The 24,078-nt window shown below is 40.6% G+C and overlaps 1 protein-coding gene across 6 annotated transcripts in view; it reads left to right on the forward strand.

Annotated features, from left to right (window-relative positions):
* Positions 1-23,833, forward strand: part of DCBLD2 (discoidin, CUB and LCCL domain containing 2) — a 310,431-nt gene extending 286,598 nt beyond the window's left edge. For 4 of the 6 annotated variants that reach the window (XM_046939846.1, XM_046939850.1, XM_015296044.4 and 1 more), the window contains 13 exons: positions 1,548-1,685; positions 2,937-2,988; positions 4,226-4,298; positions 7,423-7,556; positions 8,881-8,921; positions 11,306-11,521; positions 12,718-12,842; positions 15,769-15,916; positions 16,154-16,330; positions 17,265-17,358; positions 17,723-17,772; positions 19,306-19,443; positions 20,514-23,833. In XM_046939846.1, coding sequence (XP_046795802.1) covers positions 1,574-1,685; positions 2,937-2,988; positions 4,226-4,298; positions 7,423-7,556; positions 8,881-8,921; positions 11,306-11,521; positions 12,718-12,842; positions 15,769-15,916; positions 16,154-16,330; positions 17,265-17,358; positions 17,723-17,772; positions 19,306-19,443; positions 20,514-20,956 — 1,803 coding nt within the window. In that variant the 5' untranslated portion in view covers positions 1,548-1,573 and the 3' untranslated portion in view covers positions 20,957-23,833. The remainder of the gene's footprint in view (positions 1-1,547; positions 1,686-2,936; positions 2,989-4,225; positions 4,299-7,422; positions 7,557-8,880; positions 8,922-11,305; positions 11,522-12,717; positions 12,843-15,768; positions 15,917-16,153; positions 16,331-17,264; positions 17,359-17,722; positions 17,773-19,305; positions 19,444-20,513) is intronic. The other 2 variants (XM_015296035.4, NM_001030783.2) reach the window with 2 other exon arrangements.
* The last annotated feature ends 245 nt before the right edge of the window (positions 23,834-24,078 follow it).

Below are 24,078 nucleotides of genomic sequence, written 5' to 3' on the forward strand. Positions count from 1 at the left end.
ACTTGCCCAAACAAGAGGTTAAATGGTGTCTTGTGGACAGTCTGACCTACTCTGAGAGGAGTTTCATGCTGGTCATCATCATGAATTCAATTAATAATTGAAACTAGGCTGAGGGCAAAGTATAGGGTCTGTGTGGAGCCTTGGTAAAAGGGAACTTATTTTTTCATAACTTTTGCTGATGACCACCTTAAATAGTAAGAATTGGAATAAGGTTAAATCTATATAATTCTATAAATTTCATTAAAGTATTATAAAACCTATTTTCTGGTTTTGTCCAAAAATACCCATGCTTTGTTCGAAAAAAATATCAGAATAAACAAAATTTAGATACCTCTGATGAATGATAGGAATTTGTATTTCTAATTTTTAGTAGTGTTTGAGAGTGCAGTTCACTTTTTAAAGGAATTTGGCACATGTATTTATATTTATCTTAAATTACTACTTAAAAACTGTTTCTGCAGGGCAGTATTATTCTACTCCATGTTGAGAAGGAGCCTGGCTTTGGTGGTTGTTTTTTTTTTTTGCTATTTTACAAGATGATAACATAAATATCATGAAAACAAATAAGTGGTGAATTGAAACACGCAGAGCCATCTGCTGTTGGTGGTTGTCCACATAGAGTCAATCAATCTATATTATTGATTGTTTAAGGGAGCTTATGGAGCAGAAGGTTTTCTTAACTGCCTAACGAACTGGTCAGTAGTTTAGTAAAGTTTCTAGTTAGTAGAATTGGAGAATTCCATGTTGATTTGACTCTCATAGCCATTCATTCAGGTAATTTCAAGTCATTTGGTAGTAATTCTTAACTTATTAGGTAGATATTATCAATATCTGATGACTCCAGCTTCTCAGTTCAAAATGTGCTAATTATAGTCAGTTTGGATGGCATGAAGAGTACCCACATGCAGAACAAACCCAATCTGGTTTCAGATTATGGTTGTGGTTTTCTTGTTGTTGTTGTTTTTTGTTTTTGTCTTTCTGAGATGGCTGCAGTACCTCTCTTATGTGTTACTGATGTAGCAACAGAAAAAAATGGGCCAATTGCAAGCTTATACTAGTAGAACTCAGATATGCTTGTATGTTGATGCTGAATTGCAGCGAATCATGCCAGCGAATCAAAAAAGCAAGAAAAGCAGTTGACAGAAAGCATGAAATAATCAGCAGGGAAGAAACACCCCAACAGCTGAGGGAAGAGAAGGGCTTTTTTCCTCATTTGCTTCTTTACATGATTCTTGTTGCCTCATCTTTCTCACCTTGGAAGAACTGACTGGATATGTGTGCCTGGAGGTGAATGGGATGTGGTTACGTTTATGTACAAGTGTTAGAGATACCAGTGACTCTCATCTGTTGGCAATGTCAAAGTAAATATGCAACATATATTTTGGCATTTGCTTTAAATGGACACTGATCACATTCATTCCTTTCAACTGCCTGTAGTTGGTTTTGAATATACACCAGAAGCAATGTGAGCTTATACTGGAAATGAAAGAAGATGCTTGTTACTGAAGTGGCTTGGATCCATGAGTCTTTCCCCCTTCTTTCCCTAGGAAAGTACTGTGGATTTGGCTTTCAAATGGATGGTTTAATAACTTCAAGAAGTAATGAAGTCACAGTGCAGTTCATGAGTGGAGTACACACTTCGGGGCGTGGATTTCTTGCAGCTTACTCAACCACTGACAAATCAGGTATTCGTAAGATTCTCATCATTTTTCTGTGCTGGTAAAGTTAGAGTTGTCTAGTAAAAACACAGAGTGGTTTTATCACCCACATTCTCACAAATTGACTCCTAAAAATGATGACTTAGGATACAGTCCTCCTGATATTTCTGCATAGAAAATTAAATTGTTATTATTTAAGTCACTGTAGTTTAAAAAGGAGAAAAAAAAAAAGTTAGCAAAGCTTACCCTCAGTAAAGCAAGGATCGCAGTTATGTTATGAATGAAAAAAACTACTCCGGATAAAGGATGAAATGCATTTTTTCAGGCCATAATCAAGATGGCTGATAACTTTGAAATGTTGTCTTATCAAACTGTATGTATTCCATGCACACATACCTCATGGAACAGTTTATTTCAGTCATATTTCCTTTACTTCCTCAACTCTAGTCTCTCTGTGACTGCTAACTAGTTTTCAGCGTGTTTTTTTTTTCTCGTTTTGTTTTTCTTTCTGGTTTGTTTTGCTTTGTTTTGTTTTTCCCTGTGTTGTTTATTCTTTTTTTCTCTCGCCTCAAGAAGAGGCTGCTGTGTTTTGCATCTACTTCCACTCACTGTGGAGGTGAGTGACATACATTGTCCAAAAGCAGACAAGAATTACCAGGAACTGCTTTGCAAGGCACAGAGCTCAAGAAGACACTTCCTAGATGTAGTTCTAAAAAAAAAACAAAAAAATGAAACAAAAAAAGTTTCATTTTAAAAATTGTTTATTTTCTGGATATTCTGATGCTTTTCTCTGTTTTTGATTGTTTGTGCTCATATGTTGCACGGAAACATAAAATTTGAAAGAAAATCATGGATGTCAGTAACACGTCACTGTAATGTTCCCTGTGCTGCCTGGTTTCAGTATTGTTGGACTGTTACATGCTGAAAACGCAAGCCCGTTTATCTGGCTTATTAATATAATTTTCTCTGTTTCAATTTCCTTTTGTGAAAAGAGGGCATGTTTATGTGTCCTATGTAGATTCTCCGAAGCATAGCTACAAATTAAGATGCAAAAAAAAAACCAAACAAAAAACCAACCAGCCCCCCCAAAAGCCATATGTTTGTAGTGCTTCTCTTCGTGTCTCTGTAAGTCTCAATGTATTTCCCAGTTACTCAAGACAAATTACAAGGTCCTGCTGTAACATAAGACTGACTGAAAGAAAATTATGTGCACTTTAAAAAGCACGCTCAAACCAGATGTCTTTATCACCCTCTTGACCCAACGTTTTTTCTTTCCAGACCTGATTACCTGTTTAGACAATGCAAGTCATTTTTCTGAACCAGAATTCAAGTAAGATTGCTTTTACCTCTTCTTTTCCCACTCCCTTTCTCTTTACCGAAGTCATGTTGGTGTTTCTATTTCACTCTGTAACTTACACTTGATACAGCTTGAAAACTGGGGATTGAGGACTTGAGAAATGAAGAGACTGGGGAGAGAGCCGAGTAATATTCACATTTGCATTTGTTCTTCATCCTCTCTCTCCTGTTTTTTTATCTTACATGCCATACAAAGAAGAACCTCATTAATTTGCACTAACATACATAAGCTAATAATACATTCCCATAGGAAAAAAAATACTACTTTTATAAATACATATTACAGGACATATACACCTTAAATACTGAAATTCACATTAAAGTTATCAAAGGAGCACTAAACTCTGAAATAGATGAAAAATTACGAACCCATTTCCCAGCCTGGTGTGAATTAACGAGGTTCCATAGAGATACAAAGTGCTTTTCTTTCTGATGGAGGAAACACATCATTGCTCTGTTTTGTCCTCTGTTTCTGTATAAGGCAACAGCAGTGTTAAAAGCTGTAGATTATCATGAAGTATGTAAGCTTACCTTTTGGAGATCTTAAGCACTGAAATTGTGAAACCTGCATTCCTCATTCGTTTTCCCAGGTTCCAAAATTATGGGCTGTAGTCTTACTCAATATGTGCTTAGGTCTCCAAATCCCATTGTTTTCATGGTACCTGCAAAATTGCTTCAACTTTCGGTGAAGTGATATTTTACCCAAGTTGGTTGTTAAATCTTGGCTAAAACATAGGCTTGCATCAGATGTGCAGATGCCTTTCCCTTCTTTCCATGAGCTAGTGATGCTAGCTGAATATTTGACCCGTTCGTTCTTTTTTAATGATCAAAACATTGCCAGGAGCTATTGCAAAGTAGCATTACCTTTCAGATATATAATTTAAAGGTGCAAAACAAAAAGATATGCAGGTCTCTAGTTTATAAAATAGAATGTATAAATACTGCTACCTATGAGACTTTCAACATATGGAAACTGTGAAGTATTTATATCAATTTTATTATATTCAGACTAGAACTGAGTTACAGCTGAGACAGTTTTATGTTTTTGTCTGATTTCTTATGTCTTTGATTAGGATATATCCTTACGTAGTGATAGACAAGTGATAACACTGTGTTATAAAATAGACACTTTATTTATTTATAATGTTTTGCAAGAGTTGTAGCTGCATGCATGCCTTGACTTGAATCTTTATTATTATTCTTTCTTCCAGTAAGTATTGCCCAGCTGGATGTGTGATTCCTTTTGCTGATATTTCAGGCACTATTCCCCATGGATACAGAGATGTAAGTAAACTTACTACTGTGGGTACACGTTAATTGTGGTAAAATACTTTAAGTTTGATTAAAACACATTTGTAGTTATTTGTATGAGTTCTGCTGTCTGGACTCTGGAAGTTGTACTTCCTAAATGAAATGGCATGCTACTCGTGTTTTTTTGCATAGCTGCTCAGTGGCTGGTGCTTCAGTGAGTCTGAGAAGGCCCATGAAAATAATCGGAGGGCTGGAACATCTCTCTTATGAGGAGAGGCTGAGGAAGCTGGGCTTGTTCATCCTGGAGGGGAAGGCAGCTGCAGGGAAACCTTGTGGCCTTTTGATAATACTTGAAGGGGTTATAGTGACAGAAGTCTTCTAGTGCAGGCTTGCGGTGATAGACAAGGAGTAGTGGCTTCAAATTGAAATAGGCTGGGTTTAGTCTAATTTCTAGGAAGAATTTTTCTGCCACCAGGGGGTTTAAGCATTGGAACAGGTCTCCCAAAGAAGCTGTGGATGCCCCATCCCTAGAAGTGTTCAAAGCCAGGCTGGATGGGGATTTGGGCAACTTGATGTCTCCACTGCTGGCAGCAGAGTTGGGCTGGGTGGTCCTTCCAACCCAAACCATTCAATGAATCCATGTTGCCACCTCCAAGAAGTGATGTAGTGTTCTAGAGGCTTGCTTGCAAGGCCTTTTGAGATCAACCAAAGTACTCTGATACTTCCTGCTTTGTTTTTGTTGGCCTTTTCAAGTTGTGAATTTCAGCTTTATAGAGAGAACCAAAGCTGTTTGTTTTTTTTTTTTTAATGAAGTCATCTTGCTCTTTATACTATGATATTTTAAACAGACTTTCAATGATTTACAGTGTTTACACTGGACAGCTATGAAAACAGTTGCAAAACAGTTTATACTGTAGCATTAATAGTTCTATTAACTGGAAATTGAAACTTAGTAATGTAGTTTACTTTGAATGCTTCAAAAAACGTACACTGATCTTTCATATTTAATATGAACCTAAAATGTGCCACTCTGTCATTTTCTTTTCTCAAATACCTGTAAATCCTAGGCTACCTGCTTGAATAGCTATTCATGTGTTTAAAGAAGTCGTCACCACAGTGTGGCTGTTATGTGTTATGTTCTGCAGGAGTCCTTGCTAAATAGCTGCAGGATGATTTTTGTGCCCAGTTATAAGATGGAGTTGATTCTTTGCCTCTCATATTTGCAGTATCTGTTGGAGCCTAGCTTGTTGGGGTTGTTTTTTTTTGGCCAAAATCAGGCAAAACTTTTCTATGGAGGAAAAAGTAAACTTCAGCCAATAAATCCCCTGTGACTTTCTTTTTGTATAACTCAGTGCCCTGTGTAAAGGGCAGAGTTTCCCAGAAGCCAAATTGGGTGGAAAGAAATCAAATTGTAAAGCACTTAAGACAAAGTTTCAGGTAGACATTTCGCTTGCATCCCTTCCTAAAGATCTTAGCTGTGTGCTGCTTTAAAGAATACCCTAAATCTTGATTCTTTTGCGTAAGCCCTTTGAGGACTTGGAACACTCATTGCTGACATCTTCTGGTGAGCAAGGAGGAGGCAGTTTTGTTTACTACAGAATCCCCATACTTTTACTTCCAAGAAGAGACAAGAGAGAAGGCAGTGGGAAACCAGGTGTTTAAGCCAGTCATAATCACATTTATTTAGAAGGTTTTGAGGATATTTGTGGGGTAGGGAATAAGAATCTAAAAAGGGTTAGAGATTTTGTGTGTGAATATACTAAGGAGAGTTATGTCTGGAAATATCTTTGTAAGGGTTTGTGCCAGTAAGCTTGAGATATAGGGGCATTCTGGCCTGTTGCATTTATTTCTCGAGAGGCCGTAGTCGAGAATGTTGTTCTGTTCTTAAAATAAGAAGAAAAATGATCCATGGGCTTTGGGATAGAGAGGCTGGAGAGCAGCCCTGATGATGGGGATGTTGGGGGTTCTGGCTGACAGCAAGTTGAATGTGATCCAGCAGAATGTCCTGGCAGCCCAAAGGGCCAACTGTATCCTGGGGTGCACCAGGCCCAGCACTGCCACCAGGCCGGGGTGGGGGCGGCTTGTCCTGCTCCTCTCAGTGCTGTGCGGCCTCACCTCATGCACTTGGTGCAACTGTGAGTGCCACAGTCTGAGAAGGTCGTAAAGCCATTAGAGAGTGTCCAAAGGAGAGGTGCAAAGACAGGGAAGGGTCTGGAGGGCGAGGTGTGTGAGGGGGCAGACTGAGGTCCTGTGGCGCGTTCAGCACAGAGCAGAGAAGCTGGGGGGAGGCCTCATGGCAGCTGCAGCTCCTCAGAGGGAGTGGAGGGGCAGCGCTGAGCTCTGCTCTCTGGTGAGGGTCAGGGTGGGGGTTGGGGAAAGGTTCTGCACCAGAAGGTGATGGGGCCCTGGAACAGGCTGCCCAGGGCAGTGGGTGCTGTCCCTGGCTGTCAGAGTTAAAGGGGCATTTGGACACCGCTTTCAGACATAGGGTTTAGATTTTGGATGGTGCTGTGTGGAGCCAGGAGTTGGACTCGATGATCCTTGTGGTCCCTTCCAACTTGGGATATACTATGGCTCTGTGGTGTTTCCCTTTTTCTAGATCTGCTGATTTGTTTTAGGATAATTGTTGTGAGGCTTAATAGCACCCAGAAGAATGGTTGGCAGAAAAATCCAACAACTTTATTTAGTAGTAACAGCCAGCGGCATTGATTTGGAGAACAGCTATTAAATAAAATTCCACGGGTGTTGTCTGTTGTTTATTGGCTTAGGCAAAGCTGTGCTGCAATACCACGCTGATAATAAAAACCTAAATGTGGTTTCTGGAACGTATATAGAGATGTACCCAGGTAATCCTTCAAAAATAGCTTGGTCCCTCTTGATATTCTAAAACTGAGGTTGATCCCACATCCATCACTGAATGCAGCCCTGTGTCTCTGCATGCTACAACGCTTCACGTGGCAGATGCCTGTGAATAGCTCTGTATAAGCCTCTCAAAACAAGATAATGGATTTCTAAAAAACAGAGATAAAGCTAAACAAGAAGTTTCTTAATGTAATAATAGCAACAAAGAACATGACTTGGCAATGCAGCGTTTACAGTAAGTAGTGTAATATTTATTTACAATGTAGTAGTAATGTTTTTTTCTCTTCCCCACAAGTCGTCATCACTTTGCATGGCTGGCGTTCATGCGGGCGTCGTGTCAAATACTCTGGGTGGCCAAATTAACGTTGTAATCAGCAAAGGCATTCCGTACTATGAAGGCTCCCTGGCTAACAATGTCACCTCAAAAGTGTAAGTGTACCTTTTACATCCTCCTTATTTTTAGCACCTTAAGTTTTGGTGGTGCCTCATCCCAGGAGTAACTTCAGCAAGTGGAGCTACATCTGTGAAGTTTTCACAGTTCTGTGGTGTGGTTCTTCTACCTGATAATTTTTGAACCTCTAGACCATAAAGATTAATTTTACAAATTCTAAAAGGAACTTTTGTCTTCCAAAATGTACGTCGTGACCATAAATTCCCAGTGATCTGTGCAAAAATAATAATTTGTGCAGTTTATTTTTTCTAATCACCCATTTAAATCCTGTAATTTTCTTTTTACAAAAAGAGGGGAAAATCGGTATCTGAGGCAAGCAATATTTTTCACGTAAAACTTAAAATTTCACAAGCTGGTGTATGGGGTTTTGTTTTTATTTTTGGGCTCTGTGTCTGAACAATGTGTGGGGGTATTCATTTCGGGGGTGGGGGGTTGGAAGAGATTTGATTTTAATTTTTCCCCTCTCCAGGGCTGTCATTTTAGTCCAATCTGAAATTGAGGAATAATGTGTTCAGCGGAATAAACCTGTCTTTTTTTACAAAACCTTGGGGAAAAAAAAAATCCAGTAAATAATAACTGCTTTGTTTTGGTAGTGCTGTCAATATTTGAAACCTACAGATGAAGGTCACTTCCCTTGGTTGTCTTTACGAAGTGAGGGCAACTACTGGTTTGTCCTGAGAGGCCAGAGGTTAGGTCAGAGAGCTCAGTCAGTGTGAGGAATGGCCCACAAGCGTGTGTGGGCAGACTCACTCTGGGAAATGATAAGATGAAACCTGAATAGTAAAGAATACAGTCTTCACAGTCTTGGCTGTTCTGGAAATATCAGTGTGTTGAAGATGGAAATTTTTGAGAGTCTGTATGCAGCGTTTTTGGAAGTTCCAATATGAATTCCACTTAATGATTGGTGTTTCCATTGTAGTTGCATATGGAAATATACTGTGCTGTAACTTGTCATTTTATCTCAGAAATCCCAAGAATTAAGCAATCAGAGGAGGCTGATTCTTGTTACTATGGTAAAGTTCGTTTAAAAGGGAAGTATTTTAATGAAGCTCATGCATCTTGCTGGGTAGGTGGCTCTTTGAAAGCCTGCTACACCAGTAGAATCCTTGGACAAGCTTTCAGGTGAAGAGAGGTTTGTACTACAACTTGGTGACAGAAATATTCCTATCATCATGAATTTCCTGTGTTCAGGCACATGTGCATGGATTTCAGAGGCAAGCAGTCAGATGAGAAAAATAAATGGAAGGCAGTTTATGTCAGTTTTCCTCACTACCACAAACTCCATCTTTTTGTTCTCTGCAGGGGACCATTATCTCCAAGTCTCTTCACATTTAAGACTAGCGGTAAGCACTGTCGATTTTATTACATAATCCTTGCATATAAATTGCTCCTTTCATATAAAGTCTTTCCAGTTTATTTCTTAGTTTTTGTTATGGTTAGTTTAATATTTTGGCTGTCTTCCTCAGTAGCGCAGACATTCTAAAACCTGCTTTCTCAGTCCCACATGGTGATTGTCCTGACGGTCTATACTTATTTGTCTTTTAAAACCTTTTCCTATTCAAAATCTTCCTTTAGTAAGCTCTGCTTATCTGCAGAAAGAGATTATTTCATGTTTTGTTCCTTCAGTATAAGCTGCTTAAAGCAGAGTTTGGCACTTTTTAGTTGCTCTTTATTTATAACAACTGGGCACTATAGGATTTTGTTCCGTGTTTAGTCCTTGCAGCTTTCTTGTTGCCTCCTAAGAAACTTAGCATAGGTTTCAAAATGATTACTCAGTTTTCTCCCTTGCTTTTTAACTTTTTTTTTTCCTTTCCCCTAAATTCTTGCAACTGAATGCTGTGTGATAAATTATTCTTCTCCTGTGCTCTAGAAAGACGTCTCTTGTGCTTTGCTCTGTGTGTATGCTGTCTTTCACCTTGGCTGCCATTCGTTTGTTCCTGTAAACATGTTCCATGTTGATGATTGGTATAGCAGGCGTTGCCCCATTTTTAAAGCTTATTGCTTCGTATGTTTTTACTTTCTGCCAATTGCCTCCTTTCCAAACAGAATAGCTGCAGTTTTCAAATGGAAGTCACTTAATGTGCCATCTTTGAATGAGTGGTGGAAATACCATGACGACAATGGGCTTGCCTTAGTCTCTTAGCTCTTTTAGTAGCAATACAGAAAATACAGCGAAAGCACTGGGACCCTGTTTAGTCAAGAAAAAAGAAGGGGAGTCATACATACATTCCCAAAAGTAAACAAACGCTTTTCCTAATATATTAATAAAAGTGATCCAAATGGGGGAGATAAAAGCAGGAATCTGGTGGGCACAAGTGTTTGAAGATGGAAATTTATATAATGAAGCAAAAATTGGAACATGTAATCCACATCCAATGATCTCTCTCTTAGACCTTTACAAAAGCTGGGAGAAGGAACACCTGTCTAGTGACCTTATGGTTGAAGGATATCAAACACAGTGACCAGGGCAGCATTTGTTGGTTTTTTGTCTTTCAAAATGTGATCTGACAGGTTGTATGAAAGTAATTCAGTGGGCTGGGAATGTGAAGAGATGGAACAAAATGGCTTTACCACATGGGGCACCTGGCTTTACCACAAAGCAGGTTGTGCAGGTTAACATCCTTTTTTGATCACTAATTTTTCAATGTGAGGAGTGCTGATCTGGACAAAAATGTGGAATTTTGGAGAAGCATTTAACAACTTACTGAACAAGCAAGAGGCTGATGTAGATTAAAATACGTGTGTGTGAATGGCCTTGGAATTGGCTGAAGGAAAAAAGAGGGTTTCTTAATGTGCTGTAATGACATTTAATCTGATTATGGTAGTATTACTAGTGTGGGTCTTTCACAGTAGTTGATGTCATGACTTGGTACAAAATTGTGTTGTGTATATACTAGAGATGTGGTCAGTGCAGAGGAAAATGGGAACCACTGTATATGAAGACCTGGCTGCCTTGGTGATTTGAGTAACAGAAGTGAAGAACCACAGAGCACGTACAGTGTCAGTACATAGACTGCGGTATTTCTGCTTCACATTGACAGCTTCTTAGGTTGCAATGACAGATGAAGGAAAGAATTTGAGTTTAAATAAGTGCCGATGTGATCTTGTGCTGTAGCAGGTGATGTACATCCAGCAGAGGCAACAAATGAGCAAATGGATATCAGTTAGCCACAAAGATTTTTTTTATTTTAATATTATTTTTTTAAGCCATAAGAATATGATGTGGGAAGGAACTTTTAGTTGGAGTGGTAACAGAACATACAGTTAACTTCAAGGATGTGTTTGGACTCGGGGGCAGGATTGTCACATTGCTTCCTACATTCTTTGGTGTTTTATTCGAATTAATGTTGTGATACTGAGGAAGGCCTGAAAACCAAAAGTTACATAGGCTCCAAAAGCAGTGAGTGACGAAGTAATCTCTTTCCTGGTTCTGCACCAACCACGTGATAAACTCTTAAACTGTGACAGTTCCCCCAGAGCTGCTCTTGTGCTCTGTGTGGGAGGTGATTGAGAGAATATCCACATTATTCTTGTGCAAGTGTAAAACTTTTAATACTAAAGATGAGAAGTCTGGTTCCAGCATGACTGAAAGAACGTAGAAGACGTGCTTTTTCTAGTAGCACTGTTATGGAATAAATGTAGATGACAGTGTAATACTTGCATGGCAAGTAAAATCATTGTGTGCCTTGGATTTTTATTTGAAGTCCTCACCTTTTCCTTTGCTCAGGCTGCTATGGGACACTGGGAATGGAATCCGGGGTAATCTCTGATTCCCAGATTACGGCGTCATCTATTCTTGAGTGGCCGGACCAAACAGGACGAGTGAACACCTGGAAACCTGAAAATGCCAGACTGAAAAGGCATGGGCCTCCTTGGGCTGCTTTGGACAGTGATGAACGTCAGTGGCTGCAGATAGATTTGAATAAAGAAAAGAGAATTACAGGTAAGTTAATTGGATTTGGCTTTTAAGCAGCCTTCAGAAAGTTTGGTCACTAAAATCTTTTCTCCCGGTCTTTAGTCTCAGGTAAAACCTGAATGTCATTTAATTACCATTACAACAAGTTTGTATTGTCATTTAGTTACCATTACAACAAGCAAATGCACCGAAGAGCCTAAAGATGAACAGGTGGAGTTTCATAGTAGAAAACACCTCCTTGAGCAGAATTTGTTCAAGTGTTTCCTGTGTTTACGTCAGATCCTTGATACTTGCCTGTTCCTGCTGATTGTTTTATTGAGAGTCAAGTCCATATCCAGGCAGCTCAGTCTGCTGCTACCTCCGATACGGGTGTATGAGGTTTCCAGGTTTCCCCTACTGCCCTCCACAGCCGTAGGAAATCCAGCAGCAGAGGTGGGAGCAGTTGCCATGCTCTACAGTAAGCAGCTGGCAGCCTCCCCTTCAACCTCCCTGCACACAGTGGTGCTTGGACTGCAATTCAGGGTTGCTTGTTCACAGGTAATCGCTGTTGTTCGAGGGCATGTTTGCAATCTGACTTAAGTCAAAAATAAAGTGCCTTTTAGAATCCTGGGCTTTAAGACTTCCACGTGACATCCCCTTTGATCAGCTTGGGTTTGTCTTACTCTCAAGTGCACGAGTTGGTCTCTGTGAACGCAGCTGCATACCCTGCTATGCTGTCCGCACCTGGGCTTCCTGTCATTAAACATCTCAGATTGACCTCAGTACTGCCTCCCTGGAGACTGTTTGGATTTTACATTGGTCCTCTCACTCCTGTGCTAATAACCTTCTGCAAAACAGCTCTCCTGGGGGAGTCTCCTCACAGCACTGCAGTGACTGCTTGAGGAAGCTGCAGTTCTTTCAGTGGTGCTTTTAGCCTGGCAATACAGAAGCAAGGAAGAGAGATGATAACCTCAGCACCTACAGGCAGAAGCGGGCCTGGACAGGCCATTTGTATCAAGAAATGAGGGAGAAGTGTAGATTAAGATATAAAACAGTAAGTAAAATTGTGATGAAATTGTAGTCACTATAGGAGTTTCAGACCCTGACACCTTGGATAAACGTTTTGTAAGTGTAACTGGACCAGTGGAAATTCTAATTATGAAACTCTGGATAAAAAAACTGATCTACATTTATTTACAAATTGGTAGCAATTTTTGTCTAAGTGGACACCTTCATTTTCACAGGTATTATAACTACTGGATCAACCTTAGCAGAGTACTACTATTATGTCTCAGCCTACAGAGTTTTATACAGTGATGATGCGCAAAAGTGGACGGTATACAGAGAACCTGGCATTGATAAAGATAAGGTAAAAATACCATCTGCTTTCTGGGAATATTCAGTGGAGATAGTGCAATGGTCCCTATGACCAGTTTGACCAGTTGGTTTTTTGTTGTATTTTTTAATTTAACTTTTCGGTGTGGCATTGAATCATAAACAGTGTCTCTGCAGAAAGAAATCGGGAAAGGATTGAAGAGGAGTTCTGAAATTCAGAGATGATTTTAATGATGGTTTGGGAGTGATAATATTCTGGACAAGAAACTTGTATTGCCAGCAGTAGGCACTTGCTCCTGGCAGATGGCAGCATCTCCCGGTGACCTGGGCTGTTTTTAATAGTTGCCCAAATAGCTGCTTTCTCTGAGTCTGAGCTTCAGACTCTGTCTGAAGAACCAGAAGGGATTTTTTCAAGTGCTAAACTAAATGATTCTGTCTGTCTTGCTTTGTTTCCAGCCCTCTTGATGCTGAAGTCAAAGGTGGAAGTATCTTGTTAAGTCATCCTGTAAAGTATCTTGTTTGGATCTTGTTTTATCCAGTGTTTCCAAACCCTGAACACAATCATAGTGGGAAACTTTCTTGAACTGATGCGATTTCACTGTAGAGACTGGTCCATCTCCTTGATGAACACATGAACTGCCAGATTTCTAGTACGAAGGGCTCAATAAATAACCGAACTTGAAAAATCCAGCATCTTTTGCTGTTGTTTGAGTGCCCTTCTCTGGCTGTAAAATACAATCTCAGCTAGCTGCTTAGATGTAGGCTACATGTTTGGCTCTTGCTAATTGAGCTGCTTCTTTTCCTTGCAAGTTCTTGAAGCAAAGCAAAACGTGGAGCTTGAAGTTACAGGCTAACAGATCTTTTCTGCACTTTTTTGTATCTTTAGGTGCAGTGTGCAAGTAGTCAAACATACCCAAAGTGCCAGCTGTGAAAGAAAGTACTTAGACAACACAAAAAAGGGACTGATAGTGAGGCTTCAGAATATGACAGGCTTTCCCTTTGACTGGCATAATCTCATTTGATACAGCTTTACTTCTGGATGTATATGCACACAGTTTTCTCTGTCTCATTATTACAGAGCTGCATACCAGGCAAATTCAGGAGTTGCAGTTCCCTGTTGTTTTTTCTTTTAAATGCCTGAAAATCCTGTTCAGGAGACTAGAAAGTTTTCCAAGACGCCAAGACTTTTTGTGGTCCTCTATGAAAGGAGCTTCTAGAGGTGCATTAGTGCTCAAGAGAAGTCCTTCTAACAGCTTTCTATACAAAATAAAGAAGAAAGGAAATGCTTGTGAGGGTGGTGAGACACTGGAACAGATTGCTCAGAGAAGTTGTGGATGTCCCTTCCCTGCAGGCATTCAAGGCCCGGCTGGATGAGGCTCTGAGCAACCTGGTCTATAGGGAGGTGCACCTGCCTACAGCAGGGGGTTGGAACTACATGATCTTAAAGGTCCCTTCCAACCCAACCCATTCTATGATTCTCTGATTATGGCTGACACTAATGATTCTTGTTGCCTTCGTTCTTACATGCTCAACCTCCAAAACCGGAGGTGAGACTATCAGCGTTGAGAGACTCACAGACAAAGAGGTGCTGATTTCTCTCATCTCCGGTGTACCTTTGTTGCTAGGGTACCAAACTTAGCATGGGCCTTCACTTAGCAATGGGTACTGGCATACCACCAGGAAAACCTTTTTCTGTTCTTAACTAAATTGATGCATTTGTTTGATGAGTTGGTGCTTTCAAACATGAAGACAATCACTAAGTAAGGACAAACCAAAACTCAAGTTTAAGTAGCAATAATAATGGGGGTGGTGTGTCTCTTGAGAGTGGGGATAGGCACGTTATGGAGGTCAGGGAACTAAGACACAATTCTCTTAAAGGCTGCTGTGGGATTTTCTTGGTTTTGGCTTTTGAACGGCCAGTATCCTGGAATAATGCTTTTCTTTCAGACCTGTTGGACATTGCAGCCATTTATCCTGCAGTGTCTTTTCGTAAATGGAGTATGAAACACCAAAGCACCTTGGTGCTTCTGTACAGTTTGGATTGTGTTCACCTACAGCGTGAGTGAGCAGAAAAATCCTACATCTCCATAGCATTTATTTTTCAGGTTTGTGCTAGTAAATGCCATAACTAACTTCTGAATTACATCCGAAGCAACGTGAAGCATCACTGTGAGCGCTTTGAAAATGCACATTGCTCTGTTACTGTCCCCTCTCTTGTGATGTGTAGCAGATTTGCTGAGTTCTTTATGTGTGAGAACTGCAAGTGAAGGATCAGCTTTAGCTCATTCTTTAGGCAATTTCTGCTCTCTTCTATTATTGAAGAGGTTTTGACCCAGAGATTTCGAGTTCTTAATGTAAATTGTCTTCTTTTGCTTGCAGCCAAGTCACTGCAGACAGCAACCACTAGAGGACGGTGTGATTACATACTAGACTTTAATTCTTCCTAATAGATGCCATATCCATTCACAGGACAGACCGTTCTTTAATGATTACGCAGTGTGAAGACTCAAATAATACTTACTTTCACACTATCACAACTGCTTGCTGTATTTGAAGAGCAAGTGCAAAACACCTAGAAAGAACTGAGCTAAAATCATTTTTATTGCCATACAAACGCAGTGTTTGTGTAGCAAACACTACTGGGTCACATCAGTACACTGTTGCACAGTACCTCTGCTTAGAGGAAGGCAGAGGGTACCAACTGTCAGTCCCATACTGCATGCAGAAACAAAGCCAGTATTGCCATTGGTCTGCACACACACACACACCAGCCTTTTCTTCAGCAGGGTGAGTGGGGATGGTCAGGCAGCAGCACTGTTCTGGGTATGAAACGTTCTCAGCATTCCCCACTGCTCATCTTTGCTGTGTGAAATATCAAAATTGGTTTCAATTACTCAGTTACTATTACATTCGGCTAACACAGTATATGTCTTTTTCTTCTTTTCTTATTTCTTCCCTAGGTATTTCAAGGGAACACTGAGTTGTACCAGGAGGTTCGCAATAATTTCATCCCACCCATTATTGCACGATTTGTTAGGATTAACCCCTTAAAATGGCACCAGAAAATTGCAATGAAAGTAGAATTGCTAGGATGTCAGTTCAGTATAGGTAAGGCAACTGAAAACTTTCCCATTCTGTGTGTAAACAGAGTAATTGAAAAAGTGTTTCAAGAGACAGCAGTCACTCGCTTTCCACCTTACTGATTCATAGCTTTTTTTCCTTCATTATATAAAACGAACAGAAGTTTTATAACAAACTTCTCCAGCTCTTCACTTAACAAGGAAGCACGTAAAGCCAGCGCTTCAAAAATAACCAACCTCATTTATAAATACTTCTCTCTTAAAGTCCGTGCTCCTAAAATCTCCATGCTGCCTCCACCACCACCGCCTCAGGACAACACCAACAAGGTTGATGACATCGGTGAGGACTTCATCCACTCGGTGAAGACTTCGTTGCAGACAGATAAAACAACTTTCACACCTGAGATAAAAAACACCACAGTGACTCCAAGCGTAACCAAAGGTATCCGAACTTAAGCAGTAGAAATTTGGGAACTGCTTACAGTACTTGGCAGTATATTAAGTGTGCTTTCTGAGTTTAGTTTTGCTTGTCAGTTTTTATATGCTATAACAAAACATGAGTCTTTTTAATGCTTGCCAATACATTAAAGATTCCTATGTTGAAAATGCTCAGTGGCATACAGCATGTGGCAACAAAACCAGTATTCTAAGGGATGTAAAGATGTTTAAATGAGTTCAACTTTTAATTACTTAATGAGCTTTTCTCAAAAGGAGAAGTTGTAACTTGGACTTCTCTTCAGAATTAGTTAGAAGTAACCTCTTTATCATTTAATCTGATAATTTCTTAGTATAAGACACTTAGATATAGATAAGCTTCTGTTAATCAGTCCCATTGACATGAAATTTGAAACACACCTGGTGTCGTTGTGTTGTTTATTCAAAAAGATGTCAGAAAGAGAGCAAGATCACTGCAAATGTGGGCATTGGTGAAGTGTCCTTTGGGTAGCAGCGGGCAGAACATGCCCTCATGGCACACATAAACCCAGCATGGACGAGCTGTGATTGTTAGGATATTGTGGTATTTACTTCTTGTAAGAGATTCAGACTTCAGTGGTTGCATGCTCCTGGGCTCTCGATATTCCGTGTTCATGATAGAATACCATTTTTCTATGAGAACAACGTATTTGTAGTGAAACAAAGCTATTTATTCTGTTGGAAAAGCTTTCAGAAGTACTGGCTGTGCGTACACATAGAAGAGAGAAGACAGTAATTGCTGTTTAAGCTGTGTGAGCATCCAACAGGCTAGCTTAGCAGGGGAACCAGTGTGATAGGTGCTCTACCTGAAAACTACATGCTTTACCCAAGTAATTTGCAAAATAAGACCTGATTTCTGAGAAGCACTTCTGTCTGACACCGCTTAATTTAATGGCTTTCAGATGTGGCATTGGCAGCAGTTCTGGTTCCAGTGCTGGTGATGGTCTTCACTACTCTGATTCTTATCTTAGTTTGTGCGTGGCATTGGAGAAACCGGTAAATGAACGGATTAATAACAGTACTTGGGTAGAATGCTGGTCTGGTGTGTGGGAATGAAGCACTGTGCATGTGTTGCTATGGGAACTACACGATCCACACTTCTGGAAGGGCTTTTTCTCAGTATTTTCTCTTTATGAGAAAACGTTCATTTGAAGAGCAAGCCTAATGGAAGTGCTTTTTGTAAACAGTTTCCTTTCAAGTGCTTTTTCTGAAGACTGATTTTCCCAGTAGCAGCAGGCCGGGTTGCTGGGGCTTGGGCTGTAAGCTTGAGAAGCAGTTAGAGCCGAGGTGACGGTTGCTGAGCACGGACGCACTTCTGGTAGGCAGACTGGCTGAAATACTCTCTGTCCTTTTCACACAGCAAGAAAAAAACGGAGGGCACGTATGACCTACCTTACTGGGATCGTGCAGGTAACACCGTGAGCTTATGAAATCCTTTACTTGACGTTCTCAGTGTAATGTTTTCAAACTGTTGTAACATTTTCCACCAGCAGAAAGTGGGAGCACAGAACTTGTTTGCTTATGAGACTTGGCTTTTTTGTTCTCTGCATTTTCTTGGGAAATGGAAAATATCTCCAGTTCCAGCTTACAGCGGCAGTCTTTTTTAAGTGAAACAACTTTAGAGCCTCTTAATTGCATGAAGAGGGGATCATTTATGAGGAAACTTTTGGTATGTGTAATAGTCTTTTATTTCTGGTACTTCTTTTGTGCTGGAAAAAACCGTTTCATCTTGGTGTATGAAGCCTGTCAAGTTTCTCTTCCTCCATTGTCCTAGTAACAATGTGGGATGACTTGTATCCCGAGTGTCCCCTTGTATTCCCTGGTATGTTTTCTGTCTTCCCAGTCTTATGCCCCATTAACTCCAGGTCAGACAATTCCAAAGAGCAGCTCTTTGAAGGAGTCCCACAGACTCCGGTGCTGCAGCATAAAGAGCTGGTGCAGCGCGTAGCTTGCACTGTCTGCATGACTAACTACGCTTCATTTTTCTGACCTTATGCTACAAAATAGCCACATCCATGTCTTTGTTCTCTAGCAGTTTCATGTACAGCCTTGTTGGTTAGAAAAGAAACCTATTCATGACCTTATTTTTCTTTATTATGTGTCCATTTTCTGACAGGTCGCAGCACAGTTGCTTTAGAACGTTGTGTCAAAATCCCCTGTATTTAAATGCTTATGATGGATACGCTGTTTTTTTTTTTCTTTCTGGTTTAAGTTGAAATGTTCAGTGCATGGGTCTGTTTTAAAAGGAATATTGAAATGGGGCAGAATGCAATATTACAAAAACGTTGCTGCTGTGCTCTGTGGGACCTCTGCTGTGCCCTCCCCGCAGGCTACCTCATACTTTGCTAAACACTGTTCTGTGGTTTTAAGTCTGCTCATTCTTGGACTTCTTTGCCTACAAGATGGTTTCTTACAGCTAAAATAAAATGCGTTCATGGACAGCATAACCAGAACGGCTTTGGCTACTCAGGGAGAGGAAGGGAATGAGTGTAACAAAGGCAACCCTCTCTCCCAAGAGAACTTTCGTGACCACAGTCACTCCTTATCAGCCCGTCTGAAGTTAAAAATACTCTGAGTTTTTGCAGATGTTCACCAATGAGCTGCTTCTAAACAAAATGAATGAGAAATATTAACAGCCCGTTAATTCATGTACTCCTGGGTGATAATGTTGTGTAAATACTTGATTTATAAATTGATCTCTTGCACGACTTTGCAGGATTTTCTGTGTTGCATTCTGCAAGCTGACACGTGTGCTGGGTAGGAGCAGCACTGTGATTAAGGGACACATGGGGGGAAGTCACTGCACTGCCCCAGCACTGCAGCAGGACCTGACGACTGCAGTGGGGGCGGGCAGTTAAGACATGGCGTAAAACACTTTAATAGTTTAACAAAGAATTAGTATCTATGCTTTTCATTTTTATTTTTTTTTTCGACTGTGTGAAGGGTGGTGGAAAGGAATGAAGCAGTTTCTCCCTACGAAATCAGCAGAACATGAAGAAACTCCTGTACGCTACAGCAGCAGTGAAATTGGCCGCCTCAGACCAAGAGAAGTTCCAACAATGCTGCAGACAGAATCTGCAGGTACTTTTTTGTTTCCGTGTGAGATATACAAAATGCCAAGAAATGGCAGAAATGTGACTGCGTGTAATTGTTTCGTGTTTGCTTGGGGGAGGTGAAGGGAAATGAATAGAAATGAATGTGCTGATAAGAACATTTCTTAAAACGCAGGCCTTTTCAGATCCGTTCTCTGAGCGAGTCCCATGAAAGTATGCATCCATTGACTGGTGATGTGCTGGGGGCACACACTTCCCCGGGTTAGAGCGGTAACTGAAAGCTGCTCGTTTTAAATGCCATAATGAGCGCACTGTTTCCTTAGCCTTGGTTACATGCATTGAAAATAACTTCTCCACGTTATGCACACATCTGACACGTGGCATTTGGTTCCCTACGCTGACGGTCTGATTAAGCCATCCTTTTGATCTGGAAAATCAGTTCCTGATAACAGCACGTGCCCTTTATGGTGAAGTGGCCAATAGAGGAAGATGACTGACTGCCTTTGGTTCTGTGCTGACGTGCTGATGGCAGAAATTGGCAGATGGACAGGAATTACGGCTTTACAGCACGCAGAAGTAATGATGTTCTCTTTTTGGATGTTTGGCTGATTTTAGGTGACTGCTTTGCTCACCTCCAGCTTTTATTACTCAGATTATCTGTCAGACTGCAGTGTCTCAGCTGGCTGTGTGCTGGCTCCCAGTCTCAGAGGACAAACCCTCCATGCCGAGGACCACTTCTTATCCAATACCAGACAGGATAATTCCGTTTACTTTTAAGCTTTCGGGGAAGCACGTTTCAAAACAGTTTTAGTTTTGAGCTCTACAACATGGGTAGTAGTAGCTCACAAGGGAAGAATGACAAACCTGAGCTATCAGGGTGCTGTCAGATAGCTTATGCTCAATCTATTGGGCAAAGATTGCTTCTTTCCCCCCCCCACGAACCACCTCAATATGACAGACAGAAACCAACCAGTACTTTGATCCAGGATAATACTTTCCATGATGCTGTTGACAGGATGTGTTTAATGTGTTGCTGCTGTAAGAAAAATATCCATTAAGTGCATTTTTTATTTCATTTTGTTGGGGTTTGCAATACAGAGTACGCTCAGCCTCTGGTAGGCGGCATAGTCGGCACTCTTCATCAGAGATCAACCTTCAAACCAGAGGAAGGAAAAGAAGCGAGTTATGCTGATTTGGACCCTTACAATTCACCTATACAAGAAGTTTATCATGCCTATGCTGAACCACTGCCTATAACTGGACCAGAATACGCAACTCCAATAGTCATGGACATGTCCAGTCATCCCAGCACACCTCTTGGTGTTCCTTCTATTTCCACCTTCAAAGCAGCAGGGAATCAAGCTCCTTCACTGGTGGGAACTTACAATAAGCTCTTGTCCAGGACAGACAGCGCATCCTCAGCACAGGCACTGTATGACACACCAAAGGGACAGCTGGGGCCGGGCACTGCTGACGAGTTGGTGTACCAGGTACCGCAAAGCACGGCCCATTCCATCAGCAGTAAAGATGAACCAAGTTAGCTCATATGTAAGGTAGGACGATGGCAAACACGGCTTGTTTTTAAAAGCCAGTTTCGTAAAGCTGACAGATTCATTTTTTAATCACACTGTTTTGCTACTGTTAGTCTTAAGTAACACAGTGTTGAGCCAAAAGATGTATTATTGGAAATCTGGGAAACCAGTCATTCAGCCTTATCTTAAGCTGCATTTATAACCATGAGCTCTGTTGTTTTGTTTTTTTCACTACTGTACAATTATCTGTCAGACATGAGAGATCTCTTCAAGATTAGCTTCAGTAATTCATAGCTATGAATGATGAATTTGGAGAAACAACTGTTGAAAGTATGAAAGACAGTAATTTTTTAGCTAATGGTACTATTTCTGGGGAAAAATAATAACCCACAATCAAAACCTCTGATTTTCAAAAATCTATAGGGACTGGCACGAGCTGCCCAGAAGGTGGTGGGTGCCCCATCCCCAGAGACATTTAAGGTCAGGTTAGAGGGGCTCTGAGCAACCTGAAGAGCTGTAGGTGCTCCTGTTCATTGCAAGGAGATGGACTAGATGGGTCCCTTCCACTGAAACAATTATATCATTCTACAATATGTAGGTGCTACAGCTTCTGAAATTCATTTTACCCTATAAAATGTATGTACGGCCATGGACTTTGGAAATTCCATTAACTTCATGGCATAAAAATGGTTGTGATTGTAAATTATGTTAATTTTGGCTTTTGTTCACAGGATTGGGAATCATGAGCTACGTGTTCCTTAGAAGTTTCCAACCATTTTTGTTAGCCTTCTGAAACTAGAATCTGCTGTCTTTGCAACCCATTTTCTTTTCTGCCTCATGTCTTAAGCCACTCAGCCTTTGTGCCGTGATAGGGATACAGCAGGTACAGTCTGAAGTCTTACAAGCAAATCACTTTGCAACTGCTTTCACTTATTCAGTGCAGAAGGCTGCTCTGACTGGTGTCTGCCTTGAATTAAACTTCTGCAAGAAGCATGCAGGCATTCAGGGTGACTGAACTGAGTTCTGAGATGTTCCCTCTCCCACAGCAGTTATCTATGGTTGTAGGTTAAGAGGTGAGCATATTCAAAGAAAGATATGTATATACTTTTGTGAGTGCTTGAAGAAGCACACAAATATTCTAACGGTGCATAGTTTGTATTAATACATGCATTTAGCACGTATGGTACTTTTAGCACAATTGGAAATCCTTGGTCCTAGGGCTTTTCCTATGATTGTCCTTATTAAAGATTTTGGAATCTTCTATGCTTTTTACTGAGAACAACTGCTGTCCCAAAGAGTGTCAAATTTAGAAGCGTTTAATTGAATTTTTATCTTTTGAATGTTCCAGTTTTCTCTGCAGTGAAACATGGCAGTCTGCCTTCTACTTGAGATTGGGTAGAGTAGTTTTATCTAGGTAATCACAAAACAAGAACCATTTGGATGTCGTATTTGCCACTTTTTTTCCCCCTTAATCTTGTTAGAAACAAAGCACAGCTTTTTATCTTAAGTAGTAGAAAAGAATTCTTAAATAGCTTTATTTTTATTGTAACAGCACTGGTGGGAGGATGCTGAATTAATTTATAAATGTGAAAATCCCTAGCTACACATTAGCCCAGTTTTATGGACTGTAATGGTTACTGTTTTCTTCTGTAACATAATTTAAGTCAGCTTTGGTGTTGGTCCGTGGGCCTGACACGAGGTGGCTCCCATCCCCATCAAAGCCAAAGCCGTGTACAAGAGAACAGCTACTGCATGCTTGTACAGAACAGTGCCCTGACGGAGCATTTGAGTCTTTTTGCAGAGAGCCAGTATGTAACTCTGTGAACCAGCATTTCTGCTGGTCTATCCACTGCCCAGAATGTTTTCACCCACACTCTGCTGCCTTAAAACTCAATTCTACATTGTTTTGATCATGAGAATGGTAATGTTTTTTAGAATTGGGAGCCTAAGCCTAAATCTGAGTAGGTAACAAAGGGTGGTATACAAGGCCTAGTTGTGGAAAGGATTTCCTGCATACAAGTTGTATCTTTGATGTAATTGCAACTTTTCCTGTTTGATAAAGCTAGTTCACAGTCCTCTGTGCTCTCCTTAACCAGGCAGGTATGTGCTCTTGCCCCACAACAGCAGTTACAACTTTGACATTATGGCATTTTATTTGAAAGGGGGTGGAAGGTTGGTTGGTTGCACCGAGGTGTGACATAGTGACATACCTGTTCCAATTCACTTGAAGAAACTTCTGAGCTTTTAGGCTCTGAAACAAAAATATCTGCGTGGATCACATGGATTTGTTTAAGTCATTTGGTAACATTAATTAGCAGTGTTGGAAACCTGCATTTTGTTTTTACTGTAGGCCACATATAGTGTAACAAGGGGCGTAACTGTAGGCTAAGGCGGTGTAAGAGAGTGGGTTATGTTCAAGCAGCCACGATGCAGTTTCATTATCTGAGCAGCGTCATCTGTTGTAGTTAAGAATGGAGTTAGGTCTTTTTTGTGAAAGAGAACAGCCCCGTGCTTTCCTCCCTGCTTTCAACATTTACACTGTAGCTGCTCAGGCTAGGTTGGAATTTCTCATAGTTGGGTTTAAAGTGTACGCTACAAACTGTTTAAACATCGACTCCCAAATGTAAATTGTGTGACAGACCTAAGAGTGATGTTCTCCCATGTACAATGCAAGCAGAGGTACAATTAATGGGTCTCGTTTTTACATGTGAAGCTATATGGATATAAAGTGTATTTCAGCCTTCTTTGGCTCGAGTATGTTCTTACCTCAGCATGTAGTGTAGTTGCTCAGTATCTGTATATGTTGCTAGAAATTAGACTGTATAAATAGTGAGGTTTTTTAATGTATGTTCAAAAGTATTTTAAATAAATTGTACATACCTATTATGCTCAGTATGTTTGTGTTTAACAACCTTTACTTTCATCTCCATATCACGGCTAGTTTGTATTCCCTCCGGGGCTGTGCCCTGTCCTCCATAGCAATATGGCACTAGCAGCCCAGCAGCGCTGGGAGGAACCCTCCACCACATCACCACCCGTAGCAGCCATTGCTGGCACTTACCTGAGCTCTCCTTGCAGCCTGAAGTTGCTGCTCATCTGAAAAACTCAAAACTGGTGTCAGTTTTCTGCAT

The sequence above is a fragment of the Gallus gallus genome, chromosome 1, assembly GCF_016699485.2.
Source record: "Gallus gallus isolate bGalGal1 chromosome 1, bGalGal1.mat.broiler.GRCg7b, whole genome shotgun sequence".
NCBI lineage: Eukaryota > Metazoa > Chordata > Aves > Galliformes > Phasianidae > Gallus > Gallus gallus.